General features: G+C 43.8%; 2 protein-coding genes across 5 annotated transcripts in view; one reads left to right on the forward strand and one right to left on the reverse strand.

Annotated features, from left to right (window-relative positions):
* Positions 1–951, reverse strand: part of NSMCE2 (NSE2 SUMO ligase component of SMC5/6 complex) — a 214929-nt gene extending 213978 nt beyond the window's left edge. Inside the window, exon 1 of one of the 2 annotated variants that reach the window (XM_077764218.1) lies at positions 836–951. The gene's annotated coding sequence lies outside the window, so the exon portion shown is untranslated. The remainder of the gene's footprint in view (positions 1–835) is intronic. The other variant, XM_077764221.1, reaches the window with a different exon arrangement.
* A 68-nt stretch (positions 952–1019) lies between these two features.
* Positions 1020–12500, forward strand: part of WASHC5 (WASH complex subunit 5) — a 60496-nt gene continuing 49015 nt past the window's right edge. For all 3 annotated transcript variants that reach the window (XM_077764229.1, XM_077764239.1, XM_077764247.1), the window contains exons 1-6: positions 1020–1180; positions 6504–6802; positions 7260–7405; positions 8356–8440; positions 9035–9135; positions 11584–11776. In XM_077764229.1, the coding sequence (XP_077620355.1) occupies positions 6617–6802; positions 7260–7405; positions 8356–8440; positions 9035–9135; positions 11584–11776 (711 nt within the window). In that variant the 5' untranslated portion in view covers positions 1020–1180; positions 6504–6616. The remainder of the gene's footprint in view (positions 1181–6503; positions 6803–7259; positions 7406–8355; positions 8441–9034; positions 9136–11583; positions 11777–12500) is intronic.

Below are 12500 nucleotides of genomic sequence, written 5' to 3' on the forward strand. Positions count from 1 at the left end.
GGGGCTCGAACCCACCAACTGTGAGATCATGACCTGAGCCGAAGTCGGACGCTTAACCAACTGAACCACCCAGGCGCCCCTCTGTGTCTTTCAAAAAACAACACAAAACAAAAAAAAATTTTTTTTAATTAAAAAAAGGTTTCCCTCTCTCATCTTTCTGTACAGCACAGTGATAGGCACAAAGCAAACAGTTTACAGAAACTATGTCGACCTTTAAATCCATGGCGGCTTGTAGGAATCCAGCTGGAGCTGTGTCTCCTTTTACGAGATGCAAGGATACATCTTCTATCCACACAAGCAATTGCTTGCCCCTCCCCCATGCTACCACTATCTCTTTCTTCCCCCCACACACACTTCTATTATAAAACTCATCACAACTGTTTCTTCACATGGCCACTCCCTCACCCAGGCAGCAGCTTAAACTAGACCTCTGACACGTTCTACATGTAAAACAGCTCCTCACACAACACAGGCGATCCATCAAGAACTGAGATCGACAACAATAGCAGCAACCACCGTTTCGCCATAAACGGGTGCTCCATACACTGGCGCTCCGGCGCTTCACTCGGTATCCGAGGCCCCGCTTTTAAAGACAGCTCCAACCGGATTAATCTGCATGAAGAATTCGAGATCCGTTCCCTACCAGGGCGGAAGGACGGAGAGATGGCGTCTCGGGCAGGGGGGCAGCCTGCCCAAGCCTCACTGATCGACGTGCAAACAGCCAGGACCGTGAGCCAGGCGGACGGACCCCAGCTCAGGGCACCCGCGGAGGGCCCGAGAGGGAGGCGACACCTCCCGCCACCCTCGCCATCGCCAGCCCTCGCTTCTGCTTTACCTGGATGTCCGACCCAGCTCTCTCCGGCTGCACCCGGACTGCCCACACCAGAACCCCAACTCCTTCCTCAACTCCCTTCTCTAGACGGTGAAACTGCGAGCGCGGGCTTTCGCGTCATCAGCACGCGCCGGCGAGCGGTCACATGACGCCCCGCCCTGCTCTCCGCCCCTCTGGTCATGTGACCACGAGGGGAGCCAGAGGCGGAAGCGGGGGTCTCGCGGGCTGGTAATCGGCGGCTGCGTCTAGAAGGGGACGCGTGCGGAGAGGCAGCGTGGAGACTCAGGTGCCGACCCAGTCCGTGACCGCACGCCCTGCACGTGCGGCCTGAAGCGGCCCGGGTGACAGGTGAGTCGGGGCTGGATGCGCTCTCGGTTCGGTCCCCCGGCCCCTCCCCAGCCCCTGGCCGGGCCGCGCTGGCAGAAGGGGCTTCTGCGGCGTGGGGTGCGGTCTCTATGCGGAGCCCGGCTTGGAGGACTGAGGGGCCTCCTGGGGCGGGGCTGCAGTCCAGGCTCTCCATCTCCACTTAGGTGGACAGAATTTTCCACGCCGCCTGGGCGCTTTGGAAGTGATGTTCAGCTGCTCGGCCCGCATCTGCACCTTCCAAGTTTCCAGGAGCCGTGCTGGGTAGACAGTGTTATTCCTCCATTTACTCTCGAGAAAACTGAGTTGTTCGCGAAGTCTCGTAAAGTCTGATGGATCCGGGTTTGAATTCTGGTTCTGCCGTGGGCTGCGAGTTGGAGCAAGTCATTGTTCCTTTCTGCACCTTAATTCCCTCGCCTGTGTCATGCTGATGCCAGAGTTCTTTGCATTTCGAAAAAACAGTTCCGAGGCTCCTGACTGGTTTATGTTCGCATGGTCGAAAACATAAATCAAGTCACAGAGCCGGTAATGGAACCGGGTGTCTTGACTCCAGTGCACGGAGCTTCCTCCAACATAGGTCATAGAGTCGGGGGAAAGGAACGGGAGGGTCTTACTGGCTCTGCCCACGACCAGAAACACCTGCCGTTTCTCCTCCTGTCCTTTCCAGCATCTATGAACGGGACTAGAGCGATCAAGCTCATTTTAGAACTTTTCTGGAAGAGATTTGTCGGTCACTTTTATCTTGATCAACAACCATTATATTTTGTTCCTGATAATGGATAGGTGGAGACCAATGCTTCCTTTTTATGGAACTGAGATCTTATGAAAGGATAAAAATAGACCTGTCTTCTTTTGTCCTCTGAGTAGGGCAAACAGCGGTTTGTCCCAGGACAATTTTAATTTCCTTCAGAATTCAGTTCTGTGCTTATTGGGTAATTGGTATAATGATGCCATTCTGCATTTTTGAATCATGTTGTCCTTTGTCTAGGATTGCTTTCCAAACTGAAAGCCACAGTTCCATACTAAATTCTTAAAAACAAAGTTACAGCTACTTTTTTTGGGTGCCTTGTAAAGGAAAATTAGGAAATTGAGTGGGATCTCTTGGTTTCATTTCATGCCAAATAGTAATGCAGCTTATATTGACAAAAACCGGTCTTTATGAATTCTCTTCCTCTCTAGCACCGAAAGAACCACTGAAAAGAAGATTTAATATTGGTTCTTCTGCAGTGTTTATTTGCACCTCATTCTAGAGTGATTTTTTTAAAAAAGTCTCAACTAAGTCTTAACACCTTCTAAAAAGCCACCTATTTCTGAGATCACTGCAACATGATTAGGCATCTTTAACGTTGGTTCTTAGATTCTGTTCTTTAGGGCAAGTTTTTACAGGGTATTTACCAAATACTGTAATCAAATAAGATCCTGAATGTTGCCAACAGTGTAAGGATTTAAGGATTACAATAAGAAGTAAATACACAAAAGTCTTGATTTATGTTATTATCCCAAGCCTAAGCTAACCTGACCATGTGCATGCAGGTGCTGAGTATATCTGTTCATCGTTGGGGTTTGTTTGTTTTTCAGTGGGAGAGGGAAGGCAAGAAGGCAGGTAATGGTGTTTTCCTTCAAAGATGTTTTCTCCCCAGCCCCATTGTCTGGCTTATGCAAAATCTGGTCGCAGCTACAGCAGTTAAACATAGCTTGCCCACCTTGGAGTTGTGTCTGGAGTTTCCTCCTGCTTAGACCTGGTATCCTTAGACCTCAGATCCTTCTGGGTTAGTTTGGTAGTGTTCAGAGGACATCAGTGACTTTTTCTTTTCTTTTCTTCCCCCATTATTTCCCCCTTTTCCTTGTCTCACTTTTTCAGCCACACCCATTCAGTGCAAAAAAAATGGAGTGAAATTGGGCCACCTGGCTGGCTCAGTCAGTAGAGCACGTGACTGTTGATCTTGGGGTGAGTTGGAGCCCCATGCTGGGGGTAGAGTTTACTTTAAAGACAATGGAATGAAGGTATCTGAAATTCAATGTATTAGAGATCATCGTGGCTTACCTAGCAAACATCATGAGAAAACAAAAGGGCTTGTTAATAATTTATGCCTTAATGTGCATTAAAGGATACCCTCATTGGAGAGAGTTCTAGACAACTGTAGTGGCTTCTCAGCAATCCCTGCTCTTGGACCAACCCCATCCACTTCTTCTGCTCTGTGCCTCTGTCCTTTGCTCACTCTGCAGCAGCCACATCAGCCGCTTTGCTGTTCCTTGGGCATATCTAGCGCATTGCTGACCTGGGGCCTCTGCATTTAAGTGTAAACCCTGCCTGGAATGCCCTTCTCCCAGATCATCACTGTAAAATAACAAACTACCCCAACACCTTGTGGCTACGACAAAAAACACTTATCGTCTTATAGTCTCTGTGGTCGGGAATCAGTGGTGTGGCTTAGCTGGGTGCCTTCAGCTGAGGCAGCAGTCTAGCTGTGAATAGAAGCTGTCATCTTATCTGAAGGCTCAGCCAGGGTTGTGGGGGGGAATCCCTTTTCAAACTCATTCAAGTGGTTGTTGGGAGGCCTCTCATGCCCTCATCACTGGGCTCTCTCACAACATGACAGTTTGCTTTCCCCCAGAGTAAACACGCTAGGGAGGGTGCCCCATCCAGAGGTCACAGGGTTTTTTTGCAAGCTAATCTCAGAAGTGGTATCTTTTACATCTACCATATTCTGTTCTTGAGGAGTCAGGAAGCCACACTCAAGGAAAGAGACCTCCACAGGCATGAATAAGGGTGTGGCGGTCATCGGGGACTGTCTTAGGTGCTTCTGACCACACTCAGATACCCTCACTGCTTGCTGCCTCACTTCCTTCTGGTCCCTGCTCAAATATCTTATCAGAGACGACTTCACAGACTGTGTAGAATGGCACACACGCCACCTCTCTGTCATGCTTTTTCTTCCCAGCCATGATCACAGCCTGATACATAACGTATTTATTTGTTTATTGTCTCTTCCCCACTCCCAATAGTATGCAGGCTTTAGGAGAGAGAGCAGGAACTTAGTTTTATTCACTGCAACAGCCTCAGGTCCTAAAACAGTGCTTGGCATACACTAGCACCGGATACACATTTGTTGAATGAATGAATCTGTATAATTAGGAATGCTTCCACCTACAAATAATCCAAAAGCCAAGTAGCAGTAGATAAAGCATGAAAACAGGTCATTTTACAAGGATTACAGAGACAGGTAGTGCCACAGGTGAGTCGATGAGTCAGTAACATTGACAAGAATTTAGTCTTAAACACAATCTGCAGGTTTGGGGACTTTTTTCTCTTAGGCTCATCACCTCATGGTCTCAAGGTGGCTATTGCAACTTCAGGCAAGACATTTTCAGTGGACCACATTCAAAGGCAAGAAGAAGATGGGGTGCCTGGGTGGCTCAGTCAGTTGAGTGTCCAACTTTGGCTCAGGTCATGATCTCGCGGTTCGTGGGTTCAAGCCCCACATCAGGTTCTGTGCTGAAAGCTAGCTCAGAGCCTGGAGCCTGCTTTGGATTCTGTGTCTCCCTCTCTCTCTGACTCTCCCCTGCTCATGCTGCACCTGTCTTTCTCAGAAATAAATAAAACATTAAAAAAAAATTGAAAACAAAGGCAAGAAGAAGAGGTATAGACAGGAAGGAGAGAAATTTCTCTTCGTGTGCTTCTCTCCTTGTAACAGGAGGGGGAAAAAATGTCCTGTCGGGTCTACCGTAGATTGCCTCTGATAACTAGTCGAAATTGAGTCACACGTGTAGCCTAGCTTTGGGGGCAGTGAGAAAATAAAGATCCGTCTGTTCTGTCCTCTACAGGAAGAAAGGGAAAAAAGGGAGGGAGTTAATGTTGGAGAGTCAACAGCATTCTGGGAATTTAAGACATTTATAAGTATCAAGTCAATAATAAGAGACTTACAAAAGGAAAAAAGAAAAGCTTTAAGGGTTACACAAAAGATGACTGCGCTAGGTAGCTCAACACGAGTGAACTTTGAAAACATGTGACAAGGGTTGGGAAATGTTTTGCTGTGGCTGCAAAGGAAGCCCTCTCCTGTCCAAAGTCTTCCCACATTCTGCTTCTGTGTTCAGTGAGGTCCTCACCCTTTCACTGTTCGCTCTTTGAGTCCCTGCAGCTAGACGATGACATGTGAACGTAAAAATTGGCGTGGACATAAAAATTGTAATGACCACTTATAAGATGAGTTCTCTTTCAGAGATATTCATGTACTAAAGGATCTATTGGGCTGAATTCTTATTTTTGGTGATCAGTCTTCTTAACGCTAATGTGTCGATAGGACACAGTGCCCGTGCAAATGTTAGGAAGAACACAGGCCTTCACGAAATTGAAAAATAAGTCAGGCTTCCATGAAGCGGACCAACGATGACCTAGCCAAATTAACAATTAGAGGAGAGAAATACAACAAAAATGATGACAAAATTAGTACTTCCAAAGGTAATGATTTGAAAAAGAGTTGGAAGAGGCCTTTGGAAAAATGAATGCTGGCTTGAAACTTTTTTTTTTGTAAACATTACCTTTTTCTAAGCTCATGCTATGAAAATCAGCTATGAAGTACAAGATATGTATTATCAAAATCACAATTTGGCAAAATCAACTTTTAACTCATTCTTGGTGTGTTCCTTGAATTAGTATATAGTTGTTGCAATTTTACTCTCCATCGTGGGTGAGTATGAAACTTACTTTCATACGTTTCAATGACATCATTTCAAGACACCTTTCTAGTCAAAATTTTTCCGCCACTCAGTATGAAATATTTGTCCCAACTTTAGAGTCACTCAGGAGTATTTCTCAGGCACGTCTTACCCTTGATAACAAGGGTCTCCCTATGTTTGCCGAATGAGAAACACGTTTTTCAAGGTGGTTCCCTCCCCTAATTCCAGTAGACTTGAGGCACAGTCCTCTTTTCCCAAAGGTAAAACAAGTGTTAGCAAAAGTAAAACAACTCCTGTGAGGAAAATTTAATAATCGGTGCCCAATGGAGGGCACATTGGAACTGCACATGCTCCCTGGGTCCTTGCAGCTACATCAGATCTCTTCTCATGGGGGGAAGTGAATAGAGGATTGAAAACAAGGCCATTTAGTTTCATGTTCATTTAGCAAAGTCCTTCCACATGGGAAACTGAGAGACGTGGACAATAAATGCCCTTCCCTCATGTGGGAACTCATCATTTGTTTCAACTTTTTTTTAAAGTGAGTTTGAGAGAAAAATAAATATTATGCATGTGTTACATATGCTCCCTTTAAAAATGGAGATTTCTTTTATACTTTTCTTTTGGGATACAGGTTCTTTAATGGAGCAGCCAATCTGTCAGCAGATCCGGTTTCATCTAATGATTGACAGACCCCAGCTCTGAAGCCAGTGGAACGTTCCTCCTGGCCAGGCACTCATCCGCACGATGTTGGACTTCCTGGCTGAGAACAACCTCTGTGGCCAGGCGATCCTAAGGATTGTTTCCTGCGGCAATGCCATCATCGCTGAACTTCTGAGGCTCTCAGAGTTTATTCCTGCTGTGTTCAGATTTAAAGACCGAGCCGATCTACAGAAATATGGAGATATCATATTTGATTTCAGCTATTTTAAGGTAACCCTTCTCCGTAGCATTTTTAGCACTGTCTTTCCTACAAAAGCTTGCTTTCTCTGGGAAGCGTGGGACCCTGAGAGGCTGAGTAATTACAGAGAAAGAATTAAAGAGGAAAGCTTTTATACCAAATTTAGCATTAGCTAACATGAAAATAATATAAAGGTTTGGTGTGGAAGCCCTGACATAATATAATCAAACTTTCAAAAAGATAACTGTGGTATAACATATTTCACAGTGAAGGACCCCACACTTAAAAGCTTGCCAATCACGGTCACAATCCAGCTTTGTTCCTTTCAAGGGGACTCTGTACCTAGGCTTCCGTTATCTCCATTACTTTCTGTTGCTACTGCTTTCAATCTCTGATACCCCTTTTTCAGGCATAGGAACCCTGTTTAGAAATTGCTACCAATCAGGATGCTTTTATTGACGTTTCACATGAATGTGTTTTTCTTCGTAGGGTCCAGAGTTATGCGAGAGCAAGCTGGAGGCTAAGCCGGAGCTGCAGGATTTAGACGAAGAGTTTCGTGAGAACAACATAGAAATCGTGACCAGATTTTACCTAGCCTTTCAAAGTGTGCACAAATATATTGTAGACTTAAACAGGTATTGACTAATTCAGTAATAGCTTATTCCGATGGTAAATAGTGGAAAAGGAATGCGCTAGAGCGTGTGCACCTGCCTGAGTTCCTCTTCTGTGCGTAATTGCCTTTTCCTTCCGGTGGCACTTGTCATCATTAGTATTTTAGAGTGTTACTATGCTTTTCTGCTCTGGTGAAACAGTGTGGCAACCTTGGTTTGTACTGCGTCATAGGGTTTTCTTTCTTTTTTTTTCATTGACATATAGTTGATGCCTAATGTTACATTAGCTTCAGGTGTGCAGCATAGTGACACCACAGATGCTACCATCTGTGTCCCTGCAGTGCTTTTACATTACCACTGCTGTACTCCTGTGCTGCGCCCTTCGCCTCTGTGACTCGCTCTCTCCATAACTGGAAGCCTGTACCTCTCGCTCCCCTTCACCCGTTTTGCCCAGCCCCCACTGGCAGCCATCAGGTGGTTCTCTGTATTAAGCCACATGGCCTTCAGTCCTGTAGTTTATGATCATATTTTAGTACCTTCTATAGGAGAAGTGGAGAAAAAGGAGCTTATTTTTATAGCATTAGTAACCATAGCCTTCTCTCTCATCCCTAACTACACAGTATTTTCTTCCTTTCAGCCCTTAAGAATTCATTACTCAGTAGCTTTTAAACTATTTCATGTTTTTATAACATTATTTCTAAAGTATTTATGATTCATAAATCAGGACTAGGGACTATTCTTTCTGCTTGGAATAGCCAGCATTAGCAACCTGTGGCCCTCATCACTGTGAGTTCCATCTCACAAGTCCATTCTTAAAGATCACGAAGGGCCACAGGCTGTTTGAAGGCCAGAATGTCTGGTATCTTGCCTTAGCTTTTAAAAATCATTATATTCCTTCTTCAAGTTCAAGTCTTCGAGTGTTCAAGTTTTCATTAGAACGGATAACTTACTCTGGGGTTTGATTTCGTTTCTAGGTATCTAGATGATCTCAATGAAGGAGTGTATATTCAGCAAACCTTAGAAACTGTGCTCCTCAATGAGGATGGAAAACAACTTCTAGTAAGTAACAGTAGCCATTTAAAATAGAGTCAAGAATGTCAACTTTTTTTCCTATAAATCCCAAAGACATACAAAGCACCCTTCTTTAAAGGGAAGTAAATAAACTGACAGTTCTCTTCTAACCAACAGTATCTGAAATTAGAACATAGTAGACTCTGAACAGAATTACAAGTGAGTAGAAATCATGTAGAGATTGTGAACTTCCCTAGTGTAGCTCTGCATCTTCTTTACCTTCTGCATCCCAGACCTCTAGCCTTGGAAACTAGTACACAATAATCACCTAGGAAAACTTTGTTAAATAAGTAAAAGATTTAGACGTATTCGTAATATTGGGACTCCATTTGGGGTCCCAAGCAAAATCACCAAAATTAGGCCAATTGATAGGTAATCACTGCAAATTAAAATTTATTTCACATACACTTTGCAAAGCCCGTTCTGCACAGAGGTGAGAGCCCTTTGGGAAAGTCTGCTTTCTCCTTGTAATATGAAGCTTTGAGGAGGATCAGGAACAAAATGATTCTTCTTAACCCTCATCTTCATTCCCTAAGAACATAGACTCCTGTGAGTTTGGCCATTGTCTTTCTCTCTTCATAGTGCGAAGCGCTGTACTTATATGGAGTCATGCTGCTGGTCATCGACCAAAAGATCGAAGGAGAAGTCCGAGAGAGGATGCTGGTGTCCTACTATCGATACAGGTATCACAGGGCTAGGCTGCACCCCCTAAACACTGCCATTGGTTAAAATGCAGCGTCAGTTTCTATACTACCTTTGTCGTGAACGGCAGTGCTATGATCTAGGATGAAAGGCGTGAGATTCTTATCTCTTCTGAACGTAGTGGAGAAATGTAACTACTCTATATTTTATGTCATTACCATAATTTTAGATTATTAGAGATACGTTAGATCTCTAATTAGATACGTTAGATCTAATAATTTTAGATTATTAGATCATTGTGTCCACGATAGTACCTCAGTTTTTAAGAAGAAGGAATCTGAATTTTCTTTATCTTAAAGGTAAATTTGGGAATGTTGGAAGTCTAATGAACTTTTTTTTTTTTTAAGTTTTTAAATATTACTCATTGGTAGATGTAGGGACATGAATAAATTTTCTGTTGTCATTTTTGTTTGATGACTTTGGAAAGCTATTACTCAGGGTTGGGTGGGAAGTGAATTCTCACCCGTATGTATGTAGAAACAAAACAAACAACAGCATGTATCGTGATCACGTGTTACATATGTCTGTCCAGAGCTGTGACTTCAAGGGATGGGGTCTTTTAACCAGAAGCCACCTTAAAGCTCTGTAATTCCAGTATCTACCACACAGATTTCAGCGTGCTGAGTTAATGAGTGAGTCGAAATCTGGATACAAAGTCAATGTAAGAAAAAGTCAAGGGGCTCCTGGACGGCTTAGTTGGTGAAGTGACCAACTTGTGATTTCAGCTCAGGTCATGATCTCATGGTTTGTGAGTTAGAGCCCTACATCAGGCACAGCCCGCTTGGAATTCTCTCTCTCCCTCTGCCTCTTCAGCATGTGTGTGCTCTCTCTCTTAAAATAAATATATAAACTTTAAATAAATAAGTGAAAAGGTCAAGATAGTAAATGATAAGCAGGAATCAGCAATGTGAGCCAAAGATATGAAGACTAGGATTAAGATTCCTTTTTTTTTTTTAATATTTATTTATTTATTTTTGAGAGAGAGATTGAGAGCACGCACAGGGGTGGGGCAGAGAGAGAATCCCAAGCAGGCTCCTCACTGTCAGCGCAGAGCTTGATACGGGCCTCGAACTCATGAACCATGACCTGAGTCAAAACCAAGAGTCGGATGCTTAACCGGCTGAGCCACCCAAGGCACCCCTAGAATTCACATTCTCGAACTTACAAATTAGGACAAAATAAATAGGACAGAGGGACAGATCCTCAGCAGAGAGGGATTGCTGGGGGCATGGGCTTTCCAACGACACCTGGCACCACTGTCAGCAGTGACTCCATCGCAGGCTGCTTCACCAGCCTGCCTCCTTCACTTTGTCAGTATGTGAGGGGAGGGTCCACAGCACGCGGAATCCATTCATGTCAGTTTGACCATGAGGTGTTTTATCATCCATGTTTTTAAAAACAAACTTTGAATGCCCTCATCTGTATTTCCAAAAGTACCTGGAAAACCAAAAACAATAAACAACATAAAGAAGAAGAAAAAAGCATTTGCTCATCAAGCCCAGCTTGGACAATCCATCTTTGTTCTTCTGGGCACAACAGTGAATTCATTAGAATGTGGGGACCCGTTAACTGAAGTGACCCCGAATAATCGCCAAGTCAGAGTTGGGGAAAGGGGATCCTTGTATCAAATAGGAGGTTATCCTCAAGTCTAAGATTCTTTGAGTCTAGCCTCCCTGAGGGATTATCACTCCACACCACCCTGAAAATCACAAATGTTTTGATTCGATCTCTGTAGAAGGTACACTTCGCCAAGAAACAAAAACAAAAAGCAACAGTTATTACATATCTCACTTCATGTTGATGTAGTCTTTTAAATTATTTTTTACCTTATGAAATGTTAGTACTGGATCACATTCATTATCTGCAACTCTGAAATCCAGAGAGCTCTCAAATACATGCATATGTACACACACGCGTGCGCATAGTAACCCCTTTGGCAGCAACGCCTGATCTCACCTGAAGTCATTTGTAGTCGAAACCTACTCAGAGCAGATGGGAGGCTACAAATAGTCCTTATTTATCTCATTTGCACAACTATTCATAAATTCTGCTGCAGAAATATTGTGTGTTGATCGTGTAATGCTAATTGAGACCCTGCTGAAGTGTTGTATATGATCTACGCACCATATTGATTTCTTATATTTGAAAAATGCCATATGCTGAAACAAATCCAGCCCAAAAGATTTTAGGAAAGGGATTGTGGACCTCAACGTAGAACTAACTATACATACATGTAAGAACCCCATCTGATAAGTTTGCTATAACAGGCTTTTTGAAAATGCAGTTGTGAGTCTTAAGGAATATAAATTGACCAAAAGTCTTATGTAAAACTACATAAAGTCAAGTTACAATGAAAATCTGCTCTTTTGGACTTTTGAGTTTCTAACATGTGGTTTGGCCCTTTGTTTCCCATTGTGAACGTGGCTCAGCGCTGCTCGATCTTCTGCGGATTCAAACATGGATGATATTTGTAAACTGCTACGAAGTACAGGTTATTCCAGCCAACCAGGATCCAAAAGACCACCCAACTACCCTGAGAGTTATTTCCGGAGAGTGCCTATCAATGAAGCCTTCATCAGTATGGTCATTGGGCGACTGAGATCTGATGATATTTACAACCAGGTGGGGATTCAATCTATCAAGATCTTAGTCATTTGAAAGATTGATTTCACTTTCCTCCCCAATTACTCTTTCCCTTCCTTCTTCCTCAAAAGAATAAAAGCACTTAAAAAATTTTTTTTTAATTTTTGAGCTCTACTATAGGAGGGTAGAGGAAAGAGGGATAGTAATTTGGGCAGAATTCGAGGCTTTAGGGAGAGGATGGAGTTTGAACTATATTTGGAAAAAAGATGCGTGCTCTTGGCCATTCATTCAAGAGTTACTGAGTGTGTGTCACATGCCCGTCCACGAGCTGGGTGCTGGGGGGCCATCCCCGACAAAGGCACGCCATGGTCCCTGCCCATAATGAGCTTGTAGCTGAGGAAAGAAGATAGACAAGTAAAGGAATTGCTGTAAAGCAAGGTGAATGGTAGCTTAGGGGAGACACAGGGTGCCATGGAGCATACAGCAGGGATGGCAGCGGGTGAGAAAGGGGGCGTAAGGACACTTTAGCAGGAAGGCAGTCTGAGCAGAGCTGTGAAGGCCCTCTAACATTTGGAAGTTGCCTTCCTTTTCTCTCCAGTATGTGTATTGCTCACTTAAGCAGCACCAAAGAAAATTACCATGTGACTTCAATTTCTTGAAGAAAACATAATTTTAGGGGCCCCTGACTGGCTCAGTCAGCAGAGCACGTAACTCTTGACCTCAGGGTTGTGAGTTCAAGCCCCACATTGGCTATGGAGATTAC

Source organism: Crocuta crocuta, unplaced genomic scaffold (assembly GCF_008692635.1).
Source record: "Crocuta crocuta isolate KB4526 unplaced genomic scaffold, BGI_CrCroc_1.0 scaffold260, whole genome shotgun sequence".
NCBI classification, from domain to species: domain Eukaryota; kingdom Metazoa; phylum Chordata; class Mammalia; order Carnivora; family Hyaenidae; genus Crocuta; species Crocuta crocuta.